The sequence below is a fragment of the Drosophila arizonae genome, chromosome 3 (assembly GCF_054131065.1).
Source record: "Drosophila arizonae isolate 15081-1271.41 chromosome 3, UAZ_ARI_1.0, whole genome shotgun sequence".
In the NCBI taxonomy this organism is placed as follows: Eukaryota; Metazoa; Arthropoda; class Insecta; order Diptera; family Drosophilidae; genus Drosophila; species Drosophila arizonae.
This window is the reverse complement of record NC_142923.1, coordinates 31,595,395-31,622,998: the sequence shown is the minus strand read 5'-3', so window position 1 is coordinate 31,622,998 and position 27,604 is coordinate 31,595,395. Positions and strand designations below refer to the sequence as shown.

Here is a 27,604-nt window from a genome sequence, read left to right as displayed (position 1 = left end):
AATGAAGTATATATAAGGAAATTTCAATAGCTTAAAATTTCAATAACTTAAAAATGGCCAATCATTAACTTTATTACCATAAAATAAAGAAATTAAGTATACAATGGAATGAAGTGGAAAGCCTCTTGAATGCAGCAATGGTATGGCCAAAATGGCCAATAAGTCAGCAGGAATTGTTGACGGACATAGTTAACTGGATTCTTGCTATCAGTATTGTTTATTTATGCCAATTTAACTATACATTCAAATATAGTACACTCTGAAGCTGCATCAATAAAGGTGCTGCTCACACCTGCTGTCATGTCAGAAGCATCCAGTGGAATGAAATAAAATTTGTGTATTAATTGTCAAGTCGAAAACTTGTATGATTATGAGTATTGAAACATAAGAAACACATAATCTGCCTGAATCAGCTCTTAAAACCTAGACAGAAGCTAACAATGCGGCGTATCATCTATGGCCATCGGATTTGTAATATAAAGAATGAAATTAGTACATATAATGATGCGGATTAATGGGAAATGCATGATACTTAGTAGTAACTCTTTAGTTTTACAAATTCAAGCCTTAGATAGTAAGGTTAAATCCATTATATGCAAAAGTAAAAGTGGTCAAGAGATTGCATGATCAATAACTGCTTAGAAAACGGGTTAGGGTATAAAAATTAGCAAAAACCTTTATATTTTCCGATTCGTGAATCTATATAGAACATGTGATTAGCGGCCCAGCTCATTTTATTTAGTCTACTAGTTTAAAGACAAATAACAGTGTCAAAGTTGCTTGATTTTCATACAAATTCAAACGCGCGCCCACCATTTTCTGAAATAATGACGTCACGCTGTCAAATCAGCTGTTCGCTTTGCATAACCTACTATCACTCAATCGTGCCCGCTGGGTACTTTGCCCCCACGTCTGGTTTCTTGCCTATCCTGGTATTGACACTTCTGTTCATATATATATGTATATACATATTCTCTTCACACTTTATACGAGCGGCACAGCTCTCATCCACCAATAAAGATTAGGAAATATACAACCTGATCTTTTGTACTTATTGAAGACGCCACCACTACAACATTTGGTCCTTCGAGCCGGAGCAGTGCTGCCATTTTAGCGATTAAGTTGCTAGATCTAGCAATTTTGAATTTGAGTTTGCAATTTTTTTTTTAAATTGCTATTAGCCACAAATATAGCTATTTTTAAAAAAAAAATTATGCAACTTTTAGCAATTTTGTGATTTTTGTGATCTCACAATAACATCATCTTAAAAAGAACTCAACTTGTTCAAAATCATAACAATATCGATAAATGCACAAACTTGTGAACAATAGTTCAATAGTTGTGAACAATAAGTAGTTTACAAATTCATCGAAAGTGATCGAGTGTCATTAGTGCGATGAGCTTTAAATTGTATGCTGTTTTGTTAGATTCATTAAAAGTTTTATAAAATACGCCAAAAACGTATACCCAAAAATTTCGCGATGTGTGGTTGAGTGGCGAGTTTAAGGAGTGGATTCGCAAGGATGACACAGACTCAACAAGGGCCTATTGCGCCTATTGCAAGTGCACTATTGGCGCGAAGCTTTATGATGTGCGCCACCACGCTGCCACAAAAAAATATATAAGAGCGATGGGTGCGTGTACACAAAAAAACAAGTTGCCTTTTGTTGTAAAAAGTGACAAGACGGAGGAGCATGAGGCTGCACTGTGCCTATACATACATTGCAAAACACGCAGCAATAGTGACAAGCGATCATTTGTCGCAATTATGTGCGCACCAATTTGCAGCTTGCCAATCGGCAGCAAACATAAAATTGGGCAGAACAAAGTGCAGTCATATAATAAAAAATGTTCTTGCCGAGCACTTTGCGGAAAATTTGCGGGCTGATATTGGTGACTCGGCATTCAGTCTTTTGCTAGACGAATTGTTTAAATTTTCTTAAATCTTTAGGAGTTGCTATTAACTATTTCAGCAATAGTAAAGGCACAATTGTCTCAACATTTCTAAGCCTTGAGCTTATTGAAGTGGGCGACGCGATATGCATAGCAGATGCAGCTCCAAATATGCTATTAATGATGAAGAAAGTATATTGGAACAATTGGACGACATTTTAACTATCATTTAAAAACTTAATCATAAATAAAAGTAATAAATTTAACATATAAAATTTTAACAAAATTTGGCCATTTCTTTTAGCAATTTTAATAAATTTTTTAGCAATTTTAGCAACTTTTTTTTGAAATTCTAGCAATTCTTGCCTTCAAAATTCTGGCAGCACTGAGCCGGAGCCACGATTGAGTGATAGTAGGTTATGCAAAGCGAACAGCTGATTTAACAGCGTGACGTCATTATTTCAGAAAATGGTGGGCGCGCGTTTGAATTTGTATGAAAATCAAGCAACTTTGACACTGTTATTTGTCTTTAAACTAGTAGACTAAATAAAATGAGCTGGGCCGCTAATCACATGTTCTATATAGATTCACGGATCGGAAAATATAAAGGTTTTTGCTAATTTTTATACCCTAACCCGTTTTCTAAGCAGTTATTGATCATGCAATCTCTTGACCACTTTTACTTTTGCATATAATGGATTTAACCTTACTATCTAAGGCTTGAATTTGTAAAACTAAAGAGTTACTACTAAGTATCATGCATTTCCCATTAATCCGCATCATTATATGTACTAATTTCATTCTTTATATTACAAATCCGATGGCCATAGATGATACGCCGCATTGTTAGCTTCTGTCTAGGTTTTAAGAGCTGATTCAGGCAGATTATGTGTTTCTTATGTTTCAATACTCATAATCATACAAGTTTTCGACTTGACAATTAATACACAAATTTTATTTCATTCCACTGGATGCTTCTGACATGACAGCAGGTGTGAGCAGCACCTTTATTGATGCAGCTTCAGAGTGTACTATATTTGAATGTATAGTTAAATTGGCATAAATAAACAATACTGATAGCAAGAATCCAGTTAACTATGTCCGTCAACAATTCCTGCTGACTTATTGGCCATTTTGGCCATATCATTGCTGCATTCAAGAGGCTTTCCACTTCATTCCATTGTATACTTAATTTCTTTATTTTATGGTAATAAAGTTAATGATTGGCCATTTTTAAGTTATTGAAATTTTAAGCTATTGAAATTTCCTTATATATACTTCATTTTGGTTGTTTTCGACCACTTAGCCGATCTGTGCTGAAGTGCCGCCAAGCTTCAGCCTGGACAACATAGGAAAATCTGATAATGTGACGTCACAAGAGTGCTGTTAGTTAACATTAAAAGTAACGGGACTGCTCTTTGCGCAACCTACTGTGTCTTTTAACAGTGCCCAGCGGGGCGCTAAATACAGCGAACCAGTAGGAGAACTGGGTTATGTTCTTAACAGAATGCTGTTAATAAGGGGAGGAGCAATTCTTGTTAATGGGATATGGCATTAACAAAAAAAAATTGAAATAATACCTATTTGCAGTTTACATATGTATATTAATTTATTTATGATTTTTGGTAACTGATTTTGACATGGCCATCGTACCACGTTTTCAATCGATGTGAAATATCTGAAAATGTGGGACGTTTTACAGCTTGTTCATGCCAACATTCAATCATCAGAGAATAGACTGCAGTTGGGCAATTATCTGGGCAAGATAGTAACTGGCGGGATCTAATTAAATTTATCACCTCTGGATTACTGTAACCACAATAGGGCTGTAATGATAAATATTTTAAAGTTATAAAGTTATACGAGTAATAAGCTTTTAATATGCATACCTGCATTCCATAACTATATATTTCCCAGAGAACTACGCCAAATGACCATATATCACTTTCAGTTGTGAATTTCCCGTATAAAATTGACTCAGAGGGCATCCATCGAACTGGAAGTAATGATTTTGATTGCACTCTAAAAACAAAAAAGTTTTAAATAAATTGCTAATACCTCATTTAAAAAAGGGGAACATTTCTAATACCTATAATAATCAGAGCTGTAAATATCTCGCGACAATCCAAAATCAGATATTTTCACAATCAACCCATCATTGACCAAACAGTTTCTAGCTGCCAAGTCTCGATGTACATAGTGATGACCTGATAGATACTCCATTCCTTCACTTATTTGCATTGCTATTTTTAAAAATTCCAATTGTAATAAGGATTTATTTTCAATTGGTGAATTCGATATTAGAAACTCATGTAAGTCGCCATTTGCCATATATTCAAAGAGCATGCAGTAAGGCTCTTTATTTAAAATAACCCCTAATATACAAACAATATTTTGGTGCTTGAGATCCGAGATTAATTCAATTTCACGTTTAAAGTCTTGCTGCGTTTTAAGTGACGCATTTTCTTTTAACGCTTTGATGGCAACATTGACAGTTTTCTTGTTAGGTTGTGTAAGTTGCCCTTTATAAACTTTGCCTAAAAAATAGAAAATTATCAAAATAAATTACAAACGATCATTTATGATATGAAAAATATTTCCATGCAGTATGTAACAGTTTTCCACCAACATTAATGAGTTATTATGCTACTAATAAAAGTTATTGACTATTACAATGAACTGATCGCATTGATTGTAAAAAACAAGTAAGAGAGCTCTCTAGTCGAGACTGCTCGACTACGAGATTTCCTGAATCCTTCGAGCAACTGATATTTCAAAAATTATTCGCTCATTTTCTGCAAGAAACAGCGCATCGGCAACACTGAACTTTTATTGAGCTGTTTTTAGCGGGAAGATACTTTTTAAAAAAGCTTAAATTTTATGAAAAAAAAAAATCGGACAAAAAAGCTGATGGTTTTTGCTTTGATTTGACTGATATTTAAATATATTTTTTGTAACTAGAAGTCATGACAGCATTTTTTTAACCATGGCAAGCCGTATCTATAAAGTTTTACACTATATAGGTTTTACTTGACGCTTAAAATTGAGTATGCATATCAATATTCATTTTATTGCGTAGATATGTTTTTACAATATTGACCTGACTAAAATTTCTTACCTCTTTCACGTTCGACAATGACATTTTTTATTTCCTCCCTAATACATATAAGCATACCTCTCACCCTAAACTATGTAGAGTCTTAAGAATTTCCCCACTGAATTGGGTGAATATTCTTATATTGGTTTTCAATACTGCATATGCAAGAAAACGAATCAACATTTTGCACTATTTGAAAATTTGCTGGCAGCCTTTTAATTAAAAAATATTTAGTTAACACATACATTTTGGTACTACATGTTATCAAATGAGCTGCACACATTCTTTTTAATTGCCTTATAAGCCCTGTTAGAGAATTTTCTCGTTATTTACATAGAATCAAGAAGTTCGATATTATTGCTTGCAATAAGTTATATCACTGACCAGAGAACACATAGACTAGACATGTAGTACAAAGTTTTTCAACACCGAAAAATCTGACTCCTAGGGCCTATCAATTTCGTATTTGCTCGGCTCTTCACTTTTTAGGTTCGGGCTACGAAAATATGCGAAGGTACAATCATTCCGCTTCATGCGCTCGACCGAGATGGTCAAATGTTGAATAAAAGATGCCTCTATGCTCAATTTTTGTTCTTGCTCTCTCGCTCTCTCTGCTCTCTGCTCTCTCAATATGTATATGTATGTATGCATGTGAGCACAAGCAGCAGCTCACGAAAATTGAAATTTCTTCGCGTTAGACTGCCGTTTCTTCCCTTACGTGAAGTGTATTCCGAACTCTTCAAGCCGTTTGCCATGCGTTTTCGTTATTATTTGTGGGAAGGGTATGAACTTAATTGTTTAATAACTTTTTTTTTGTGGATAAACGATCTTGCCGAAGAAGTCTCTAGTATTTGAAATACGCCTTTTACATTTGAGGGGCTGGATATAGGGTGGGTGGTAAATTTCAACCAAAACCGAAATTGTATATTCATTCAAAATTTGGAGACTGTAGCTGCAAAGATGTAGGAGATAAAATTTTATAACTGATTCTCGATAAGGTTTTCTCTCGATAAAAATAGATCGGGATGAGTTATAGATTTTTAGTGATAAACTCGATATCCGCGCTGTAAATACGGACATTTAAAAAAAATTTAAAGTCTCTAGTTCTTATATCTTCAGAAATCGACGCGTTTATACATACGGACAGACGGACAGGGCCAAATCGACTCAGCTCGTCTTCCTGATTAAGAATATATATATACATATATACTTTATGGGGTCTGCGATGATTACTTCTGCCTGTTACATACTTTTCGAAAAACCATTATACCCTGATCTTGACATAACAGTATCTTTGGGAACGAATAAAAAAAAGTAGCTAGTAAATAAAAATAAGTAAATAATATTTGTAATACAGTCTAATTATTTAAATAAAATTATTAATATGTCGTTGAAAGTCAGTACTATTTTTAAAATAGTCTTCAATGATATTTTGGAATTTTTAATACATTTTATATTTGTCTTCGTTGTTTATAGCTGCTTTGATATGGTTAGGTTTCTTTTGGAGTGTGCGACTTGGGCCCAGTAGGTATAAAAGCATCTTAAATATTGTTGGGATATATGTATATGACGCTATTTGTGCTTCAAAATTTATCCGTGGCAGACCCCATAAAGTATATATATGTATTCTTGATCAGGGCGACGACCTGAGTTAATTTAGCTGGGCGTCTGTCTATCTGTCCGTCCGTGTGTTTAAACGCGTCGATCTCAGAATTTATAAGATTAGCTCTTAGATTATTCCAAAGCACAAGTTTTTAGTACTTAAAATACGTTTCTTACAAATGGCAAAGTAGGGTGGTATCCAAAATCTGAAAATTTCAAAATTTTTTTATTCATCAAACGTATATACACAATAAATCTGAAGTATCCAGGTCTAAAAGTGTTCAAATTAGGCTGAAAACACATAAAACAAATTTTTCGATTATTTTCGATAAAAAGTAATCGGATGCGTTATCGATAAATATGATAAGCTTGTACTACGTATGGTATACACGAGTATGCATGCAATTTCAGCTCTCTAGCTTTTATATCTTCTGAGATCGAAGGACATGAATATATATACTTTATATGATCAAGAATATATATACTTTATGGGGTCTGCGATGATTCCTTCTGCCCGTTACATACTTTTCACAAAACCATTATAACCTTTGTCAAATTGACATTTTTTCCTAGGTGCGTATCCGTCTTAAATTCATAATCTGGTAGTTTGATAAAGATAGTCTAGCCACAAGAAAAGTTATTAAACAATTAACTCCTCACACCATGCCACCACTGCAGCCAATGCGTGTTTAAGCGTGCGTGCGTGTGTGTGCATGTCGAATAATTATTAAAATATCGGTTGCTAGAAGGGTTTACGAGATCTCGTAGTCGGGCAGTCTCGACTAGAGCATTCCTACTTGTTTAAAACGGAAAATATTTAAAATGACAACCGCTGTCGTCCTAATTATTATTTGACACTCCAACGGCGCGATATGGGCCAAAAGGCAATGCGCTCTAAACACATAACGGCGGCTTTTAAAAGCTTAAAATATGCTAGTCATTACATTCATATAATCTATTTTTTCGTTGTATATACTGTATATACAATAAAATTGTCTGTTAGAATGTTATTGAATAGTCCAACATAAAATGAATTATTAAATTCATTCTTGTATTAATGCATATATATGTACATGAATTTAATTTTACCAAATGCTCCTTCTCCCAATTCCTCACAAAACTCAATATCTTGTAAAGTAAAATGTGGAATTCGCAAAAGTGAAGTTTTTTCTATATTTTTAGATGGTATGCCTATTTGATCGACGAGACTATTTGAAGGTCTTCCTGAATCTTGGTTTGTATTTAATTGAGAGTTTCCATAAATATTGTTGCCAGCATTAGGTGTGTTAATCTGAAACTCGAAAACAAAAATGTAGTATTATAAAATACACGTGTTTCTATCGGGATACATACATTTTGTATATTTTTCATTCCACCTTTTTTTTTCTTCAGAAGTAAAATTGAAATGAGGACTACTGTTGCTATTATCAAACCTAATGTTACAATAATACTTAGCCAGATTTTATCAACGCATTTTGGAATATCGCAAGGTTCAATGCTTCGATCTAATGATTTGTTATCCACAAAACACCACGGTGTCTTTTCCATGCTTCCTGGGTTTCTAAAAAATCATCTCATTTTCATAAATATGGAATATGAAATATTTAGAGTCAAATGAAATTAGTTTTAATAAATACGCAATAATCATTAATGGTCCCTTATTTGACATTTTGGCGTTTAATTGATTATTTATTTTTAAAATATTGGTAATACATACCTGCAATAGTTTTGTCCTATTAGTTCTGGAAAGTCTGAGATTTCTTTCATAAGCCAAGACCATCTTAAACACGGCTTCCCAGATACACTAACGTTTTTAATTCCTCTGTAACTTGAACCGTCTTCCCAAAAGCAGTTTTCAGCATCATCTACTTCAATAGTTATCCCTAATGTAGAGCAATCTTTGTCTTGGGGTATTTTCTGGCACTCCTCTACTCCTACTATACCAATCACTGGATGTCGTTTAGCAATAGCATATTCTTTTTGGCACAGTTCATTTTCTAAAAGTTCACATTCTTCTCGACAAATCCGTTTTAAATTTTCAGATTCTCTAGTTGGTGGATATTTGCTTGACACATCTTTCGTGAATACGTCGCTGTAGTAAACCGACTTCTTTTTAAGAAACAAATGCCTATTTTTATTATCTTTTGAAACAAATCTTTTCCTTCGTGTATAATTTCCATCGTATTTATTATTGATCATCGCAACATTGGCAAAATATAATAAATTAGTTCTTTCAGGTGTTCTACATATTGGAAGTGAACTCAAACATAAACTCGGCAGAGCATATTTTCGGCAGTTTGAATTCATATCTCTAAAAATTAAAATATAATCATAACTCACGACCAAATGCTAAATATACTCACTTTGACTCTTTAATCACCCCATAGGCGGCTCTCAATCGTTCTTCTAAATCATATATGGTTACGTTTGGAGATATAAATACATACGAATTTTTTAAAAATTCGTTGCAAGTCGTCCCGTTATATAGTTGACATATTCCAGGTAACTGTTGAAACCTTAAATAAATAATACACACTCTTTATAAGTGTTCAACATTTGTCAAGTTTCACAGGCGAATTGTGCGGATTTATTAAATATCTATAATCTTCCTTATCCATAATGATTCCTACAACAACAAGTAAGAAAACTCTAGTCGAGACTGTTCGACTACGAGATCCCCTGAATCCTTCGAGCAATTGATTTTTAATAGTTCTTTGCGTCTTTCTGCGTACAGAAGAAATACACACACACACTCACAGACGCCAGTGCTGCCAGAATTTTAATAGCAAGAATTGCTTGAACTTAAAAAAAAAAAGTTTCTAAAATTGCTGATTAAAATTACTAAAAGAAATTGCCAAATTTTGTTAAAATTTTTGTAGTGTTGAGGCTTTATTTAGCGATCCACAAAAGATTTGTACTAAATAATAGCTCTTAGCAACAGCTTGTGCGTGTTGCTCTTAAGTGAGTTCTTTTTCAATAATCGGACGCCACGTCAGTAACCACATGGATATTTAACGTTTGTGCTATCAGCTGAGAATAGCTTTGTGGGAACAAAGCTTCGAGTGATAACCACAGGGAGATTCAATGATAGTGCTATCAACTGAGAATAGCTTTGTGGGAACAAAGCTTCGTGTAATAGCTTTTAAGCCTCTGTATCGAATGTAACTTTGGATTTATAAAGCTTTACATGATAACTACTCCCCCCCTCAATCGGGGACGTCCTCGATTCCGTAGAAAATGATCTGCTTCCAATTGCCACCCGCCATTCCGCACAAAGTCATGAGAAGGTGGGCTTTTTTTCATGTCTGGCAAAACCGCTAATCCAGGCGACATTGTATCGGTGGTGGTTTTCCTTGTAAAATGCATAACAATTGTTGCTTACTAGACTATTTTATAACTATCAAAATTAATATGCAAAAATATGAAATGCTCAATCTGTATGAAATCTTTTTAAATTTTATTATATTTTGATTTTTTTTTATACTCTGAACCCATTGAAAATAGGAAATGGTTTTGTGAAACGCGTCGAAGATAGAGCTAGAGACTTCAAATTGTTTAAAATGTCCTTAATTACAGCGCGGATATCGAGTTTATCAATAAAAATCGATAACTCATCCCGATCTTTCTTTGTCGATAAAAAAACCTTATCGAAAACCAGTTATAAAATTATATCTTATAGACCTTTATTGCTAGAGTCTCCATTGTTAATATATGCTTATATGCAATTTATACAACTTCGGTTTTTGTTAAAATTTACCCCCCACCCCTATATTCAAATGTATGCATATCCATGTTATAATCATAATCTGAAAGTTTTATTAAGATCGTATGTCCATTAAAAAAGTGATTAAACAATTAAGTTCTCATAGTAAGCGCACACTGCGCCCATGCGTGTGTATGCTTGTAAATGTTTGTGTATGTGTGTGTGTGTGTGTATGTATGCCTGTTTGTGCGTGCGTGCGTGTGTGTGTATGTGCGTGTGTGCGTGTTTCTTGTGTAAGCTGAAAGACGCGAAAAATTATTGAAATAACTAATGCTCCAAGGGTTCAGGGGATCTCGTAGTCGAGCAGTCTCGACTAGAGCTTTCTTACTTGTTTATATTTGCGATCAACAGTTTTCTTATTATGATTTAATAATTCAGTTTCTTGAGCTTTTCTAGCCTGATTCATAGCCGCTTCAGACTTTTCTACATATGAATTAAATAAGTCGATTGGTTTCTGCCCTGTTACCGAATGAACACTTTTTTTGTACTCCATAGTGGTTAGTAAAATTATGACCGCTCGTTGTCACAATAAATAGTTTTTGTTGGAGAAAATACATTTAACAGCTGCAGAAAGTGTATTTTTACATCCAATATTGTACGAGATGCTATTTTTTGCTCTACTGCAAATTTATCAATTTATTATTGTCCACGCATGTCAGGAAATAGTTTGAGTCTGTAGAGTAAATGTCAACGTGCAGAAATTCCCCGACATAAGTTAAAATAGGGGTCTCGTAGATTGGATGTTTCGTTGGGTGTCTAGCATACTTTGCCTGCAAACAAATTCTACAGTTTAAAGCAACTTCCTTTGCCTTGTTCTGTATTTTGGGAAAAAAATAATCTCCAATAATTTCTTTTACGTTTTCTTGTGGAGCTCTGTTAGCTCTATTATGTTCCTGGTTAATTATTTCGAGCTGCTCGTTAGAGTTAAAAACGTCAGTAACCATATTTTCGGTGTGTCGGAAACAAGTTTTAGAGAAAAGCTCAACCAGCCGATCCTGAATTTTACCAAGAACTGACAATTCACACTTAATTGCATTGACTACTCCCAATTTAACGCAGTCATGCACCGTGTTAATTATGCTCTGAAAATCGGTAAAAACTATAATATGCCGTATTTTCCTGTCAAACAAAATGGTAGTTGGCTAGTTGGGTAGAAGGTGTTTTTCCCTGCTCATGAATTATTTGGTTTGCGTAGCAGTTGACTGGTCTGGTAAAGGATTCTATAGTATTTGAATAAGATTCCTCGTTACGAATTGTTGCCATGTCCGAACTATTATCTTCTTCAGTATAGTTTAAATATTGGCGAGATAATGCATCTGCAACTTGATTCTCTTTTCCGGGCTTACAGAGAAGTGTGGCATCTTACTCCTCGATGAACGCTTTCTATATTTGGATTTTTGAATTCGGATTTCGATCCGATACGACATAGGTCAGGGGCTTATGATTTCTTAACGTTTTAATAGCCCAAACAATAGCAAGCAACTCCCTCTCTCGTTGGTTGCATAATGTTCTTCAGCTTTTTGAAGAGTTCTTGAAATCATTGTGACGGGACGACCATCTTAAGACAAGACTGCACCCAACGCATTTGAAGAAGCGTCGGTTGTAAGCTCAAAAGGCTTACGAAAATTTGAATACGCGAGCATAACTTCCTCTGAGACCAAAATTTGTTTTAGATTATTAAACGCTTCTCGTTGACTCTCATCTAATGAAATTACTATCTTTTTGGACTATGAGCCTGGGACACTACCATTTTCGCCTCTAAGAATACTGGTCAATGGTTTCGCAATCTTTGAGTAATCCCTTATAAATCGCCTATAGTAACCAGACAATCCGAGGAAGGATCGCAGAGCTTTTAGCGTACATGGTTCCGGAAAGACTTTGATTGCTTCAACTTTTTTGGGACAAGTTTTAATTCCACTGCGACTAACTACGAAACCCAGATACTCAACATCGTCTTCAAAAAATGTTGATTTCTCAGCCGACACCCTCATATTTGATGCATAAAGGCTTGATAGTATCAACTCTATATGTTTTAGGTGCTCCTCCATAGTTTTAGAAATAATGATAACGTCATCAATATAAACAAAGCAATATTTCCCCAATATGTTCCCGCAGAACATCATCAAAACATCTTTGAAAATGGGAGAATTTTTTAGTCCAAAAGGGAGGCGACAAAACTCGAATTTTCCACCGCTAACCGAAAAGGCTATTTTTTCTCGGTCTCGCTCTGAGAGCTCGATTTGGTGGAACCCTGATTTAAGGTCAAGCGTCGTGAAGAAATTGGAATCGCCCAGATTGGACATAATAACTTTGATGTTTGGAATGGGATATGAGTCCTCAATAGTTTTTGCATTTAACTTTTTGGCAATACCTTTTTTATCTACGACCCATATTATTGTATGGAGATCTCGACGGTCTAATAATGCCGTTGTTGAGCAGCAATTGTATTTCATTATTTACAAACGATCTAGCACTCATAGGGTACGGATATAGTTTAGAGTGTTGGCTCCTCATCATGTGTTCGAATTGTTGCTACGATATTGGTATTGTATGGGAGCTTTTCATTGGGATCTGCAAAAACGGGTTTCTCCTTCATCATTTTATCGAAAAGTTCCTTAATGGCCTCAGATTGAACCTGCAAATGACTAACATCCTGGCCTGCCAGAAACTGTATAGTTTCACTACCATAGTCATGAGTGATAAGTTTAGTTTTGAAATTCAAAGTCGCATTAACTTTTTTCAATAAATCGAGCCCTATAACGCCATCAAACGATATAAGATTTCGGAGAATAAAAAAATCGAAAGTTACACCAAATACGTTAATTCTACATTTACGGGCTATAAATGTAGTTCCATGTATGGATTTTACAGAAAATTTCTTATCAGTCTGCCGAATACCTTTCAGCATAGGCAATGGTTTAATATAGCTTCTCGATGCTCCCGTATCGAGTAGCAGTTTTACTTCTTTCCCCTTTACATATCTAGATATCCATGGCAGGAGGGAACTGCCACTAAAAAATTAACCTGATCTTCTTCAATATCTGCTACTTCTTGTTCGCCACGATCGTTGTATACCTCATCAAGATCAGACTTTTCTTCACTCTGGTGATTAATTCTTAAATGATTCGTTTTTAAACTTTGACGATCAGGTGGATTATTAACCCATTGCTGAAAATTAGAATGTTGCCTGCCCGATTGGCCTCGACTTGGGTACGACGTGTTTTGTCTAAAACGAGACGTAGAAGGGTCAACATCCATTGGTTCGCCCAAAGATTGAGTAACAACCGGTGTGATGTTACTTTTTAACAATTTCTGGTTGTCATTGGTCTGTGCTAACTAAAGTCGTTTGCCTGTTAGATAAATGTGGATTGCAAAGAAAGAAAGATCATTTATTCTTAATTTAAATGGCAGCATAGAAAACAGTTCTCTTTTTTTTTTATTTATTTATTTTTGTTTTTTTTTTTTTTTTTTTTTTTTTTTAACACGTGTTTGAGAAATGTTATACAAAAATGAGCAGATCACTTACATTGGCTTTAAAGTTATTTAATGTATTTGCAAAGATCTTTTCGCCGCGTTGGTGTTTTTCGTCTATATTCGTCCAGTGTTTTCAATGCCTGTAGGTCGGTCCTCTGGATTTTTCTTGTTGTACAGGTTTTTCCGTTGGGCGCCAGTTATTTTATTTTGTAGTGTGGAGGCTTTATTTAGCGATCCACAAAGGATTTGTATACTAAATAATAGCTCTTAGCAACAGCTTGTGCGTGTTGCTTTTAGGTGAGTTCTTTTTGATACTCCCGGCCACGCGATCTGCTCCAAGAGATAAAGCTTGCCCATCATAAAGCTTTTGTATTTCTGCCAATAATCGGATGCCCCGTCAGCAACCACATGGATATTTGACGTTTGTGCTATCAGCTGAGAATAGCTTTGTGGGAACAAAGCTTCGAGTGATAACCACAGGGAGATTCAATGATAGTGCTATCAACTGAGAATAGCTTTGTGGGAACAAAGCTTCGAGTGATAGCTTTTAAGCCTCTGTATCGAATGTAACTTTGGATTTATAAAGCTTTACATGATAACTTATATATGTATTAAAGATGTTCAATTTATTACTTTCATTTATGTTAAATGATAGGTAAAATATTGTCCAATTGTTCTAATACATATTCTTCGTTATTAATAGTGTATTTTTAGCTATCGCTTATTTTTGCCAAACAAATTTTCGGCAACACTTAATTATGTAAGATTATTCTAAGTTTGTATAAAAAGTTTTTTATTAATAATGTTTATAGAAAGTAACCTTATGTTTAAAATAGCATTGAGTGTTTTTAGCAACCGCATGCAATTGTTTCTTCTTTGTGCACCCATCGCACTTACATATACATATGTATGTTTTATATGGCAGCGTGGTGTCGCACTTGCAATAGGCGCAATAGGCCATTGTCGAGTCTGTGGCATCCTTGCGAATCCACTCTTTAAAGTCGCCACTCAACCGCACTTCACGAAATCTTTGGGTATCGGCTTTTGGCATATTTAATAAAATTTTTAGTAGTAGGCCAATCAACGGTAAATTTTGGGCATTACAATTTGCTCAGGCAGCAAGAGTTACGCACACAGGCCACAAATGCTCACACATGTTTCCAGAGACTGAAAGTGTGTGTATGCTTGCCCGTCGCGAAATCATATTCTTTATGCGTATCAACGCTTTCCTATCCTTCCCACGAATAACCATCGAAACGCTTACATTTTGTTTGCATGAGCGTGACAAACGCTTTTATGATTTCGGTATACCCTTCACTCAAAAGGAAAGAGCTGGGATCGTCGCCAAAAAATTTCAATTTTTGTGCGCTGCTGAGTTCGGTGATTTGAGCGACCATAGAGAGAGAGAGGGAGAGTAGGACAAAAGCGCATAGTCGTGCTTCATATAAGAATAGCACCATTTCGGTTGAGCGCTTGCAGCGCACTGACTTTGCCGTGCAATATTTTCACTGCTCGAACCTCCAGCGACCGAGCCGAGCAAATATGAAGTAAAGTGGTCGACCAACTTAACATTTTCTGCTGTAGAAAAATTTGTTCTACATGTCTAGCCTATGTGTTCTCTGGTCAGTGGGCCTATCAATTTCGTATTTGCTCAGCTCTTCACTTTCAAGTTCGGGCTACTAAAATATACGAAATCACAATCATTTCGCTTCATGCTTCGACAGAGATGGTCAAATGTTGAATAAAACAAGTAAGAAGGCTCTAGTCGAGACTGCTTGACTAGGAGATACCTTGAACCCTCCAAGCTGATATTCTAATCACTCTGTACTTCTTTTATGCACACATACATACACACGCGCGTATCAGAATGCGCTCTGCTAACTGCGCAGTAAGCAGCGACTGCGCTTGGGCTGCGCTGTAGTGTGGGCAACATTATAAGAATTTATTTGTTGAATAATTTAATTTCTAGACGTACAATCTTAATGAAACTTTCAGGGCGTAATCATATGGTAAAAATGTATGTACATTCCAAAGCACAACTTTCTAGTACTTGAAATACGTCTTTTACAAAGGTGAGGGTGAGGGGGTGGATATAGGGGTGGGGGTAAATTACAAAAAAAAATCAAAATTATATAAAATACATATAAGTCTACATTTAAAATTTGCAAGCTCTAGCAATAAAGGTGTAGGAGATATAATTAAATAACTAGCTTTCGATTAGGTTTTATATCGATAATAGTTATCGATAATATAAAGAAAAACTTGATATGCGCGTGATATACACGGACCTAGGAAAAAAATTTCAAGTCTCTAGCTCTTATATCTTCTGAGATCGACGCGTTCCAGTAACTCAACTATCAAAATTTTAAGCTTCTAGCTCTTAAACTGTAGGAGATATAAACTTTTGCGGGTTTCCACGCCCCCTATGGTCGGAAATATGTACCAAATATATATACCAAATTTCAGGTCTCTAGCATCAAGTGTCCAAAATAAAGCCGGAAAATTACTATATCTTCAGGTCCGATTTGCCACGCCCCTAGTAGGCGTAGATATATACTTTTTTTCACCCATCTTTTTTAGAATTAAAATATCAGCTCACGTGCAAAATTTCAGCATTCTAGGTTTTTAACTTTAGGAGATACAGTTTTATCCGATTTGCCACGCCCCCAATGGGCGGAAAAGATCTTGGGTGGTCGACGCGGACCTACATACCAAAATTCAGCTTTCTAGCTCTTCAACAAACATGATTTCTGGTACTTCGGAAAATGCATTTTCCGATTTGCCACGCCCCTAGTGGGCGGATCGGGGAATTTTAACACTTTATAATTTAGAGATATACACGAGTGTTCCAAATTTCAAGTCTCTAGCTTCAATAGCGCCGAAATAGATTGCGTTCATACGGACAGACGCACGGACAGTAAGACGGACATTGCACAAAACCAATATACTCATTTCACTTTCGTGAATGAGTCTAAAAAGTATATGTTTGGGTAATGGAGAACCGAATGAAACTTCGTCACTTCATTACTTTCTGCATTACAAAATTCAATTATTTCATGCACCTGGTAGAAAACGCGGCCATTTGTTAAGAAAGTAATGGAGCTTGTAATCGATCTTTTCATGCACATAGGCGACAAGTAATCCATGAGTAATGGACAAAATAATGGGCATTTCCGCCACTGGGAAGCAGCGCACATAAATTGAAATTTGTTCGCGACGATCTCAGCTCTTTCCTTTTGAGTGAAGGGTATAAAAGCGTTTGTCACGCTCATGCAAACAAAATGTAAGCGTCTCAATGGTTATTCGTGGGAAGGGTATGAAAGCGTTGATGCGCATAAGCAATATGATTTCGCGACGTTCAATCTCTGGAAACATATGTGAGCATTTGTGGCCTGTGTGCGTAACTCTTGCTGTCTGCGAAAATTGTAAAGCCGAAAATTTGCGGTTTGCCACGCTCCATTTGGGCGGACATACACTCCCCGAAATTCAATGAAATTTGGATTTTTTTTTGAGTATTATTCATGGTGGTTATTATTATATGTTATGCATAACAATTTTCAATTAAAGGCACTTTGATCAAACATATAAAAAAAATCGTAAACAAACTTAATTAAAGCCCGTAAATATGAAATTTCTTGTGTATGCTACAAATGGAATACGAATGTCTAGACAAAGCATAGTATAAAAGAACAAGGTTCCGTTAAACAAAGTTTGTCACTTCTATCAGTTTCATCTGCAGAAATGCAGTTGCCTTCAATTGAATTTCGGGGAGTGTATATCCGACACATCTTTATGGTTTTGGGTGGTCAGCCTGAGTATATACATTTGAGGTCTCTAGCATCAATAGTGTCCAAAATATAGCAGAATTTAAAAAATCACTATATCTTTAGGTCCGATTGGCCACGCCCTTAATGGGCGTAGACATATAATTTTGTGTAGCAGCAGACTTTATAGAATCATAACGTTAGCCTACATGCAAAATTTCAGCGATCTAGCTGTAAAACTCTTAGAGATAACGTTTTATCCGCCCTTAATGGACGTAGATATATTCGCCATAGCTCGTGATCGTGCTTGAAATTGAAGGGAACAAAATTAATGTGAATGTACAAAAAATGGAAATTTTAAAAAGTGACACCGACGAAGATGCAAACATAACTCCAACAAAAAGCGGTACCGCCAGACGACTTTTGGCGTTATGTTTCAAACGTTCCAAAATTTGCTTGTTTTGCTACATAGCAGTGCTAATGTTGAGCGTTTATTTTCAGAAATTAATATAATTAAGCCAAATAACAGAAACAAATTAGACACAGAGACTTTAAAAGGATTGGTTCACACCAAAAGTGGATTAAAGGAACACTTAGAACCTTCTGACAAACACCTAAAATATTTTAATCAAAACATGTACATTTTGTAAAACATGTACATAAATTGATATGTATGTATAATTTAAACAATTTAATTTGCTTTGCGAAAAAACATGTAGATTTTCGAGCCTGGCTACGTAATTTTCAAATTTTGACTTGGCGTATGTTCGATTGTGTGTACGCAGGGGACGCGATGCTAACAAATTATGGGTTATCACTTGTAGAAGCATTTGTATGCCTGTGTGCCTTTACATGTGCGTGTGTGTATGTGCATGTGTAGGCAAGGAACGTGAACATTGCCGTGTGCCTACCTCAACTTCGAATTGTGTGAACGATTTTAGGTTCAAGTTGCAGAATCGAGCTTATATTTAAGTACCTGATTTTATGTCAATGATCGTGGGTTTGCCTATTATATTTCGCTGCATATACATATGTATATGCAGATGAGACGAAATTTAATGTATTTGCGTCGGATTGGATGCAATATGTTTTGCGCCCATCAAATACAGAGCTCCAAGATCAGCACCTAAATCCAACTATGAGCTATGGCGGTGACAGTGTCATGGGTGGGCCTGCATGGCGTCTTCTCCTTTTTAAAGGAGAATTCGCTCCAAAGTGCCGAAAAACTTGGTCTAGAAGGGCGATCCCGATTTTATCAGGCTAATGACCCAAAACATAAACCGGGTAATGTCCAATCCTGATTGATCTGGAACGGTCCAAATGTGATAAATCCACTAGTGCAGTGGTTATACCTAAACGTTATAGAAAATTTGTGGGCGAAATTGGGCATGGCAATTCGGAAAAGGTCAATATTCCATAAAAATGACCTCAAATCGGCACTATTGAAGGAATGGCCAAAAATCTCCAGCGGGATTCACCCGAAAATTGTTAATCTCGATGGAATCGTACTTAAAAAAAAGTAATTAAACCAAAAGTAGGTAAACAAATTTTAATATACAAATTTTTTGGCAATAAAGTCATTGAAAGTGAAGTGCACGAAATAAGCTGTGACATGGAAAAGGGGAGTTATCGTATTTTTCTTTAATTTTAAATGTGCGTTTAAGTGCGCTAATACATAATGAATGACTGATAAATATGATTCCATTTAAATTTGTTGGATATCTTTACTGGTTTAGCGGGAGTATGGCTTTAAAATTGTACTACACCGCTGCACGAAATTAGCTGTGAGCCACTGTATGTATGTATGTATGTATGTATGAATATGTAAATATACTTACACATATGTATGTACATACATCTGTAATGAAAAACAAGTAAGAAGACTCTAGTCGAGACTGCTCGACTGGAGATACCCTGAACCCTCTAAGCTGATATTCTAATCATTCTGCACTTCTTTTATGCACACATACATACACATGCATCCACACGCACGCATAAGCCTGCGCTCTGCTAACTGCGCAGTAAGCAGCGACTGCGCTTGGGCTGCGCTGCAGTGTGGGCAATATTATGAGAATTTATTTGTCGAATAATTTCTTTTGTAGACATACGATCTTAATGAAACTTTCAGAGTGTAATCATATGGTAAATATGTGTGTACTTTCCAAAGCACAAGTCTCTAGTACTTGAAATGCATTTTTTACAAATTGGGGGAGAAGGGGGCGTGGTATCCAAAATCTGTAAATCACAAAATCTTTGTATCGATTAACATTATATACAACACAAATTTGAAGACCCCAGGTCTAAAAATGTTCAAATTAGGCTAAAAAAACAAAATCAATTTTTCGATTATTCTCGATAAAAAAAGTTATCGGACTATTTATCGAAAAAAATAAAGCAAACTCGTATTGCGTATGGTACTCACGAGTATGCATGCCAAATTTCTAGCTCTTTAGCTCTTATAACTTCTGAGATCGACGCACTCATACGGACGGACGGACGGACGGACAGACGGACAGGGCTATGTATATCGACTCAGCTCCTCGCGCTGATCAAGAATATATATACTTTGTGGGGTCTGCCACGCCTCCTTCTGCCCGTTACATACTTTTTCACAAAACCATTATACCCTGATTTCCCATTGAAAATGGGTTCAGGGTATAAAAACGAGGATGCACAACGTACATACATACATACAGACATATGTATGTCGGACATAGAATAAAACCAGAGCTCGCAAATGGGAGTTGATCGGTTTTATGCTCTGCTTCGCATCATAACCAAAAAAATTGTGCAGACACGACTCGCTCTGAGCGTCACTCTTTGTTTTCTTTAGAATCTGTTTTGCTCAGACGCAATGCAATGACTCATTCTTGTGACGCTCTCACATGAGTGTTGCATAAAGACTAACACGATTTTCCCTCACACAAAGACTTTCAGCAAAAAACAGTTTGACTAAAAAACTCTGCAGAAATTGTTTTTGCCTTCGTGTGCATGTAAATACACGCATACATACATACAAAAAGAACGCAGCAATCGCGCGTGCTTCATTTTGCTTCATTTGACTCAAGCAAACGATCAGTGTTTCACTTGAGGAAACGAAAACAGAAATAACTGTCTCCCTCAGAGCGCGAGCGAGCTAAGCCAGACGCGACAAAAACAGTTTCTGTCTGAGTTTTTTTGACTGTGTCAGTGAAAGACACTTATTTGCAGACAACGAAAAAGTGTTAACAGTTATTTGCGAGCTATTAATAAAACTAATAAAATAAATATACTTTGTAAAAGAGAATTTGTTATGAAAACATTAAACATGATCAAACAAACAATAACTAAGACTATTTTATGACATGGCCCGCTTTTGGACGTAATGTCCCGGTGTCCGTACCTGACACGAAATTGTCCTACTTTTCTGCTGCTTCGATACAAAATTCATTTTGACAAAATGCGACTCAAAACTAGTTATTGACCGTCCCGGAATGACCTCTGGCCTCTATTTTAATTGATTTTAATATTTGTTTTAAAATGTTCAAAAAGACACAATGAAACCAAACTTTTTAAAATATTTGTTTATTTGACATACCCATTGCTTTCATATGTTGCGTTTATGGTCCAAACATAATAATCCTTGAGTGTTACTAAAGCAATATACAGAAAAATAAGGGATTGATAACAATATGAATTCATGTTGTAAACACTAAGAGGATTTTTATAATTAATGAATTATTTTTTAATCTTTTAGAGCAAGTTAGATATTTATTTTTGACTGGAGAATGTCTTTGTATGTAACATTGTTTTCACTTCACATTCACATTAGTGTGAATAGAATATGCGCAGGACATTTAAGCATTCCACCCTCTCGAATGACCCGAAAAGTGTGGCCATATAATTTTGTTTGTTGAATAATTAAGTTAACGGTTTCTTTTGAGTATTGATAGTAACCATTCGAGTGAACATCGAAAATATGCAGCTCACAAAAATTGAAATTTCTTCGCAGCAAGAACCTATATCTCTCCCTTCTGAGTGAAGAGTATACCGAACTTTTCAAACCATTTGACAAGCTCGTAAAAATTTTTATGTTTTCGTTATTATTTGTGGGGATGGCATGAAAGCGTTGGTGCACATAATCACTGACCAGAGAACACATAGACTAGACATGTAGTACAACGCTTTTCACCACCGAAAAATATGTCTCGTAGGGCCTAGCAATTTCGTATTTGCTCGGCTCTTCACTTTTAGGTTCGGGCTACGAAAATATACGAAAGCACAATCATTTCGCTTCATGCGCTCGACCGAGATGGTCAAATGTTGAATAAAACAAGTAAGAACGTTGCAATCGGGCGATACCGATAGCAGAAGACTCATTCACAGCCCAAACGCTGTCAACCAGAGTATATAGTGCAATTTTCAAGTCTAGTGCGCAGCAAAAAACACGGCATGATGCCATTAAAATTGGAAAATCATCGATAGCTATTGCATTCAAATTACATACATATATAATTTATACAATTTTTATTTTTATTATATATTTATATCCATACATTGGATACCGGCTTCAAGCTAACAGCAGATCAGCGCGATTTTCCTATGCATGTGCACACACTCATCGTCTATTCTATGCGTACAGACAGAAGCGCGCCTTTTCTCACATTCTTAGAATTTCGATTGATTTCTGGACTTTCTAGCCGTTGCTGTAGTTTTGTCTGATGACGCTCTCTTATTAAGCTATTCTATTTTAGCAACTGATTGCTCGAGCAAAGCAGTGGCGCGGGTGCTAAGGGCGACGCAAGTAATGTTAGAGTAGGGGAGGTTCGAACGTTTACTGTGTTATTTTTTTTTTATTTTTTCATACATATTTCGTTTTTTATAAAATAGATATTTTATTGGGAAGGTGCGAGCTTGACTGAATGACACTTAATACTTTTCATTTTCTTAGTCGAATAATTTTACAAGTTTAAATTTGTTTCTTCTTAAATAGCCCACAAATAAATTACCCCTATGCATATATATGTATATACATATGTAAATATGTGTATATAAGTCTGCACACATAGCATCATGCATTCCAGCCTTATACACGCGCTCATTTGTATGTGTGTATGTATGTACACATAAATGCGTGCTCTAGCATATTCTAAGAATCCCGTTGCGATTGATTTGTCTTTGCATTGTTTTTGAATTTCCAGCCGCTACACTGGCTTTTAACAATAATGTGATTTCGTTTTAACTACTCTTGATCGAAACCACTGACCAGAGAACACATAGACTAGACATGTAGTACAAAGTTTTTCACATAGCTTGCAAAAAACTGTTAACACTTTTTCGTTGTCTGCAAAAAAGTGTCTTTCAGTGACACAGGCAAAAAATACTCAGACAGAAAGTGTTTTTGTCGCGTCTGGCTTAGCTCTCTCGCGCTCTGAGGGAGACAGTTGTTTCTGTTTTCGTTTCCTCAAGTCAAACACTGATCGTTTGCTTGAGTTAAATGAAGTAACGGTAAGTTGCGTTTGTATGGGTAATCACGCGCGATTGCTGCGTTCTTTTTGTATGTATGTATGCGTGTATTTACATGCACACGAAGGCAAAAACATTTTCTGCTGAGTTTGTTAGTCAAAGTGTTTCTTGCTGAGAGGCTTTGTGTGAGAGAAAATCGTGTTAGTTTTACGCGACACTCATGTGAGTGCGTCACACGAATGAGTCATCGCACTGCGTCTGAGCGAAACAGATGCTGAAGAAAAACAGAGAGTGACGCTCAGAGAGAGACGTGTCTACACAATTTTTTTTGAGTATGATGCGAGAAAGAGAATAAACGAAAAAACGCTCAACTCTCATTTGCAAGCTCTGGTTTTTCAACACCGAAAAATCTGACTCCTAGGGCCTATCAATTTCGTATTTGCTCGGCTCTTCACTTTTTAGGTTCGGGCTACGAAAATATGCGAAGGTACAATCATTCCGCTTCATGCGCTCGACCGAGATGGTCAAATGTTGAATAAAAGATGCCTCTATGCTCAATTTTTGTTCTTGCTCTCTCGCTCTCTCTGCTCTCTGCTCTCTCAATATGTATATGTATGTATGCATGTGAGCACAAGCAGCAGCTCACGAAAATTGAAATTTCTTCGCGTTAGACTGCCGTTTCTTCCCTTACGTGAAGTGTATTCCGAACTCTTCAAGCCGTTTGCCATGCGTTTTCGTTATTATTTGTGGGAAGGGTATGAAAGCGTTGGTGCGCATAATGAAAATGTTTTCGCGATTAGCATGCATACACACTCTCGCTTGCTACATGTACTATGAGCATTTGTATGCCTGTGTGCGAAGCTCTTGCCGCCTGTAGCAATTTTACAGCCCAGCATTTGCATTTGGTCGATCTTGTGAACAGTGTTGCCAGATTAGCTATTTAATAGCATTTTTAGCTATTTTTGAACCCTAAAAGCTATGAAAATTTTGAAAATGCTATTAGCTATAAATTTAGCTATTTTACAAACGAATATTTTGAATTTGATTTTAGTATTTAAAGCCAAAAAAAAAAAAAACATTTTTCGATTAAGTCCCAAATTGTACGTAATGATCTGCGCGATACTACCACCACGACTTTATCGTACTTATACTATCAGTTGTGAATTTACACCAACGCTAATTCTTCTTGGCGCGCTTCTTGGCATTAATTGTATGTGATGGATAAAAAATATAAGCAGAAATTTCGTGATTCCTGGAAAACAATCACCGAATTTAAGAATTGGATTAAGGAGGATGAGTCAGACAACAGGCGGGCGTATTGTATATACTGCAAATGCAGTGTTTTTGCCAAACTGCACGATATTAAAATGCATGCCGCGACAAAAAAACATAAAACTGCGGTTGGCGCCTTTGGGCAAAAAATTTAAACATTTTCCATGATTCCATTTAAACATGATTCCAGTTAATCAAAAATATAATTCTGATGATGATTTGGATGTGGACCAAATTGTAACATTATTAAATAACATTTAAAAATAAAAGGTTTCAGCTATTTTGTAAGCTATTTTAAAATTTGTTTAGCTATTTTCAGCTATTTTTTAGAGACGATTTTGCTATTTTTATGTCTCAAAACCTGGCAACACTGCTTGTGAAGTCCTCACATACATATGTATGTATGTATGTATATACATTTGATTGTGTGTACGCATGGGAAGCGATGCTCAGAATTATGGGATTCACTTGTAGAAGCATGTGCACATGTGCGTTTGTTATGTCTTTGTTTGTATGCATGGGACATGAACATTGGCGTGTGCCTACCACAACTTAGAATTGTTTGTGAGAAAGATTTTCGGTTCGAATTGCAGAATCGCGTTAAAGTTAAGTAGCTGACTAACTAAAGCAACAAGTGCCCTTCCCATTACTTTTATAGGTATTTTTTAATTGCATGATTTTTATGACATCTAACAGACGCATCCTTTAAAATGGGTCCATTTGGCCAGTATATGTATGTATGTATGTACATACAGTTTGACACGAAAGTGTTTTCACTTGGGAAAAAAATAGCAATTTTGTTCTTTGACATTAAAAAAAAACTACTAAATGTGATATTTCTAATTTTTTTTAAATTACATTATGTTTTTCAATTTGTTGTCTTACAAAAAAAACTTTAAAAAAATTAAAAAACTATTAACATAGGCTTAAATAACAATAACAACATAAAAGATATTCAAATTCAACTGACACGAAAGTGTTTGCACAAAAATAAAGTATTCAAAATAAGGCACTATTAATTATATTAAGTATCAAAATTAGTATTTAGTATGACCCCCATTGGCTTCAATGACCGCTTCCAACCGTCTACTCATGGAATTGATTAGTTTTTGCACATATTCCACCGGTGTCTTCTCCCATTCCTCTAATATACAGGCTTTCAAATCGCTTTTGTTTGTTGGACGTCGCTTGGCTGTCCTTTTTTTGAGATCAGCCCACAGATTCTCTATGGGATTAAGGTCGGGACTTTGTGCAGGAGTATCCAACACCTTTGCACAATTGTAGAGAAGCCAGCACCTAACTATGTTAGCTTTGTGTTTGGGGTCATTATCTTAGTAAAACCTAAATGTTGGTTTACCATCCCTAAAAAATCCAAACTTGCGGGCACTGGACACTAGATTCGTGCGTAAAATCTCCAAATACTGTTTCGCATCCATTGTACTCTCGATAAAGCACGATTCTCCAACTCCTTTACTAGAAATACACCCCCAGACCATCACTGAAAGTTTTCCGAACTTAATAGTGGGAATTATATTTTTCCGTTCAAGGGCTTTCAACGGCTTTCTCCAAACACGGCTGGGTCCATCGTTGTAATACATCATCTTCGTCTCGTCACAAAATATGGTTTCATCCCAATATGAATCCACATGTCCCACATGCAACCTGGCGAATGTCAGACGTCTTTTCTCATGATTCGACGACAACAATGGTTTTTTCCGCGCAACTCGGGATGCAAACTCGTTCCTTTTTAGGGCTCTGCGGACACTTTCGCGGGATATGTCAATACGACATTCTTCCTGCAGCTCCCTGGCAAGCGTTCTGGTCGAAATTGTTGGGTTATCATTAACTTTCCTGGCCAGAATACGCTCGGCCCTATCTGTTAACGCCCGAGGTCGTCCAGTTGAATGTCTTGGCTCCAGTGTTTCATTGTTTTCTGCGCGGCTTAAAATATTGTAAATGGTCCTCTTCGATATTATAAACATTTCTGATATCTCCGCCACTGATTTTCCTATGGAGTGGTTATAATAAACCAATTGAATCATGTCAAATGACAAACGCTTCCCTGGTATTCTTAATTGGTTTAAATTTTTTGAAGATTGAATCGATTCTTACAAAATATGACGAAATTGTTCAGAACATAGCATTAGCCACAGCTGTGCACATTGAAATCGCCGAAAACAACGGTAAATACGAATTTAGCAGTAAGAAGAAATAAAGAATAACACTTTCGTGTCAGTTGAATTTGAATATCTTTTATGTTGTTATTGTTATTTAAGCCTATGTTTAAAGTTTTTTAATTTTTTTAAAGTTATTTTTGTAAGACAACAAATTGAAAAACATAATGTAATTTAAAAAAAATTAGAAATATCACATTTAGCAGTTTTTTTTAATGCCAAAGAACAAAAATGCTTTTTTTTCCCCATGTGAAAACACTTTCGTGTCAAACTGTACATATGCTTCTTGTTAAAAAGGTAAATTTCACCTGTATACATATGTATGTGCTGGGATTAATCAGATACTACATAAAAAAAAAAATCATTCTGATAGGCAAACCCACGATCATTGAAATAAAATCATCTACTTAACCATAAACGCGATAAGAAAAATTCGAATACTCTTCACTCAGAAAGGAAGACATGGGTTCTTGCTGCAAAAAAATTTCAAATTTTGTGAGCTGCTGCTTGTGCTCATGCATACATATGTACATATACACATTTGAGAGAGCAGCGAGCATCGAGAGAGAGAGAGAGAGAGCAAGGGAAACATTGAGCACAGTGGCATCATTTGTTCAGCGGTCGACTATCTCAGTCGAGCGCATGAAGCGAAATGATTGTGCTTACGTATATTTTCGTAACCCGAACGTAAAAGCACTAACCAGAGAACACATAGACTAGACATCTAGAACAAATTTTTTCACCGACGAAAAATGCGCTGAGGAGACTACACAACTTCGTATTTGCTCGGCTCAGTCTCTTGAGGCTCAAGCAGTGAAAATATTGCACGACAAAATCAGTGTGCTGCAAGCGCTCAAACGAAATGGTGCCATTCTTATATGAAGCACGGCTATGCGCTATTTGTCCTACTCTCTCTCACTCTATCTCTCTCTCTCTATGGCCTCTCAAATAGCAGCAGCGCACAGAAATTGAATATTGTTCGCGACGATCCCAGCTCTTTCCTCTTGAGTGAAGGGTATACCGAAATCATAAAAGCATTTGTCACGCTCATGCAAGCAACATGTAAGCGTTTCGATGGTTATTCGTGGGAAGGATATGAAAGCGTTGATACGCATAAAGA

General features: G+C 36.1%; 1 protein-coding gene across 1 annotated transcript in view; it reads right to left on the bottom strand.

Moving 5' to 3' along the window:
* Ror (Tyrosine-protein kinase transmembrane receptor Ror) overlaps nucleotides 1-21,450 on the bottom strand; it is a 34,820-nt gene extending 13,370 nt beyond the window's left edge. Inside the window, exons 1-8 of the mRNA XM_089464662.1 lie at nucleotides 21,171-21,450; nucleotides 8,956-9,108; nucleotides 8,310-8,903; nucleotides 7,946-8,153; nucleotides 7,682-7,883; nucleotides 3,983-4,430; nucleotides 3,783-3,915; nucleotides 1,281-3,719 (exon numbers count right to left, since the gene is read on the bottom strand). Of these exons, the coding sequence (XP_089320788.1) occupies nucleotides 3,507-3,719; nucleotides 3,783-3,915; nucleotides 3,983-4,430; nucleotides 7,682-7,883; nucleotides 7,946-8,153; nucleotides 8,310-8,903; nucleotides 8,956-9,108; nucleotides 21,171-21,274 (2,055 nt within the window). The 5' untranslated portion in view covers nucleotides 21,275-21,450 and the 3' untranslated portion in view covers nucleotides 1,281-3,506. The remainder of the gene's footprint in view (nucleotides 1-1,280; nucleotides 3,720-3,782; nucleotides 3,916-3,982; nucleotides 4,431-7,681; nucleotides 7,884-7,945; nucleotides 8,154-8,309; nucleotides 8,904-8,955; nucleotides 9,109-21,170) is intronic.
* Nucleotides 21,451-27,604: the final 6,154 nt, after the last annotated feature.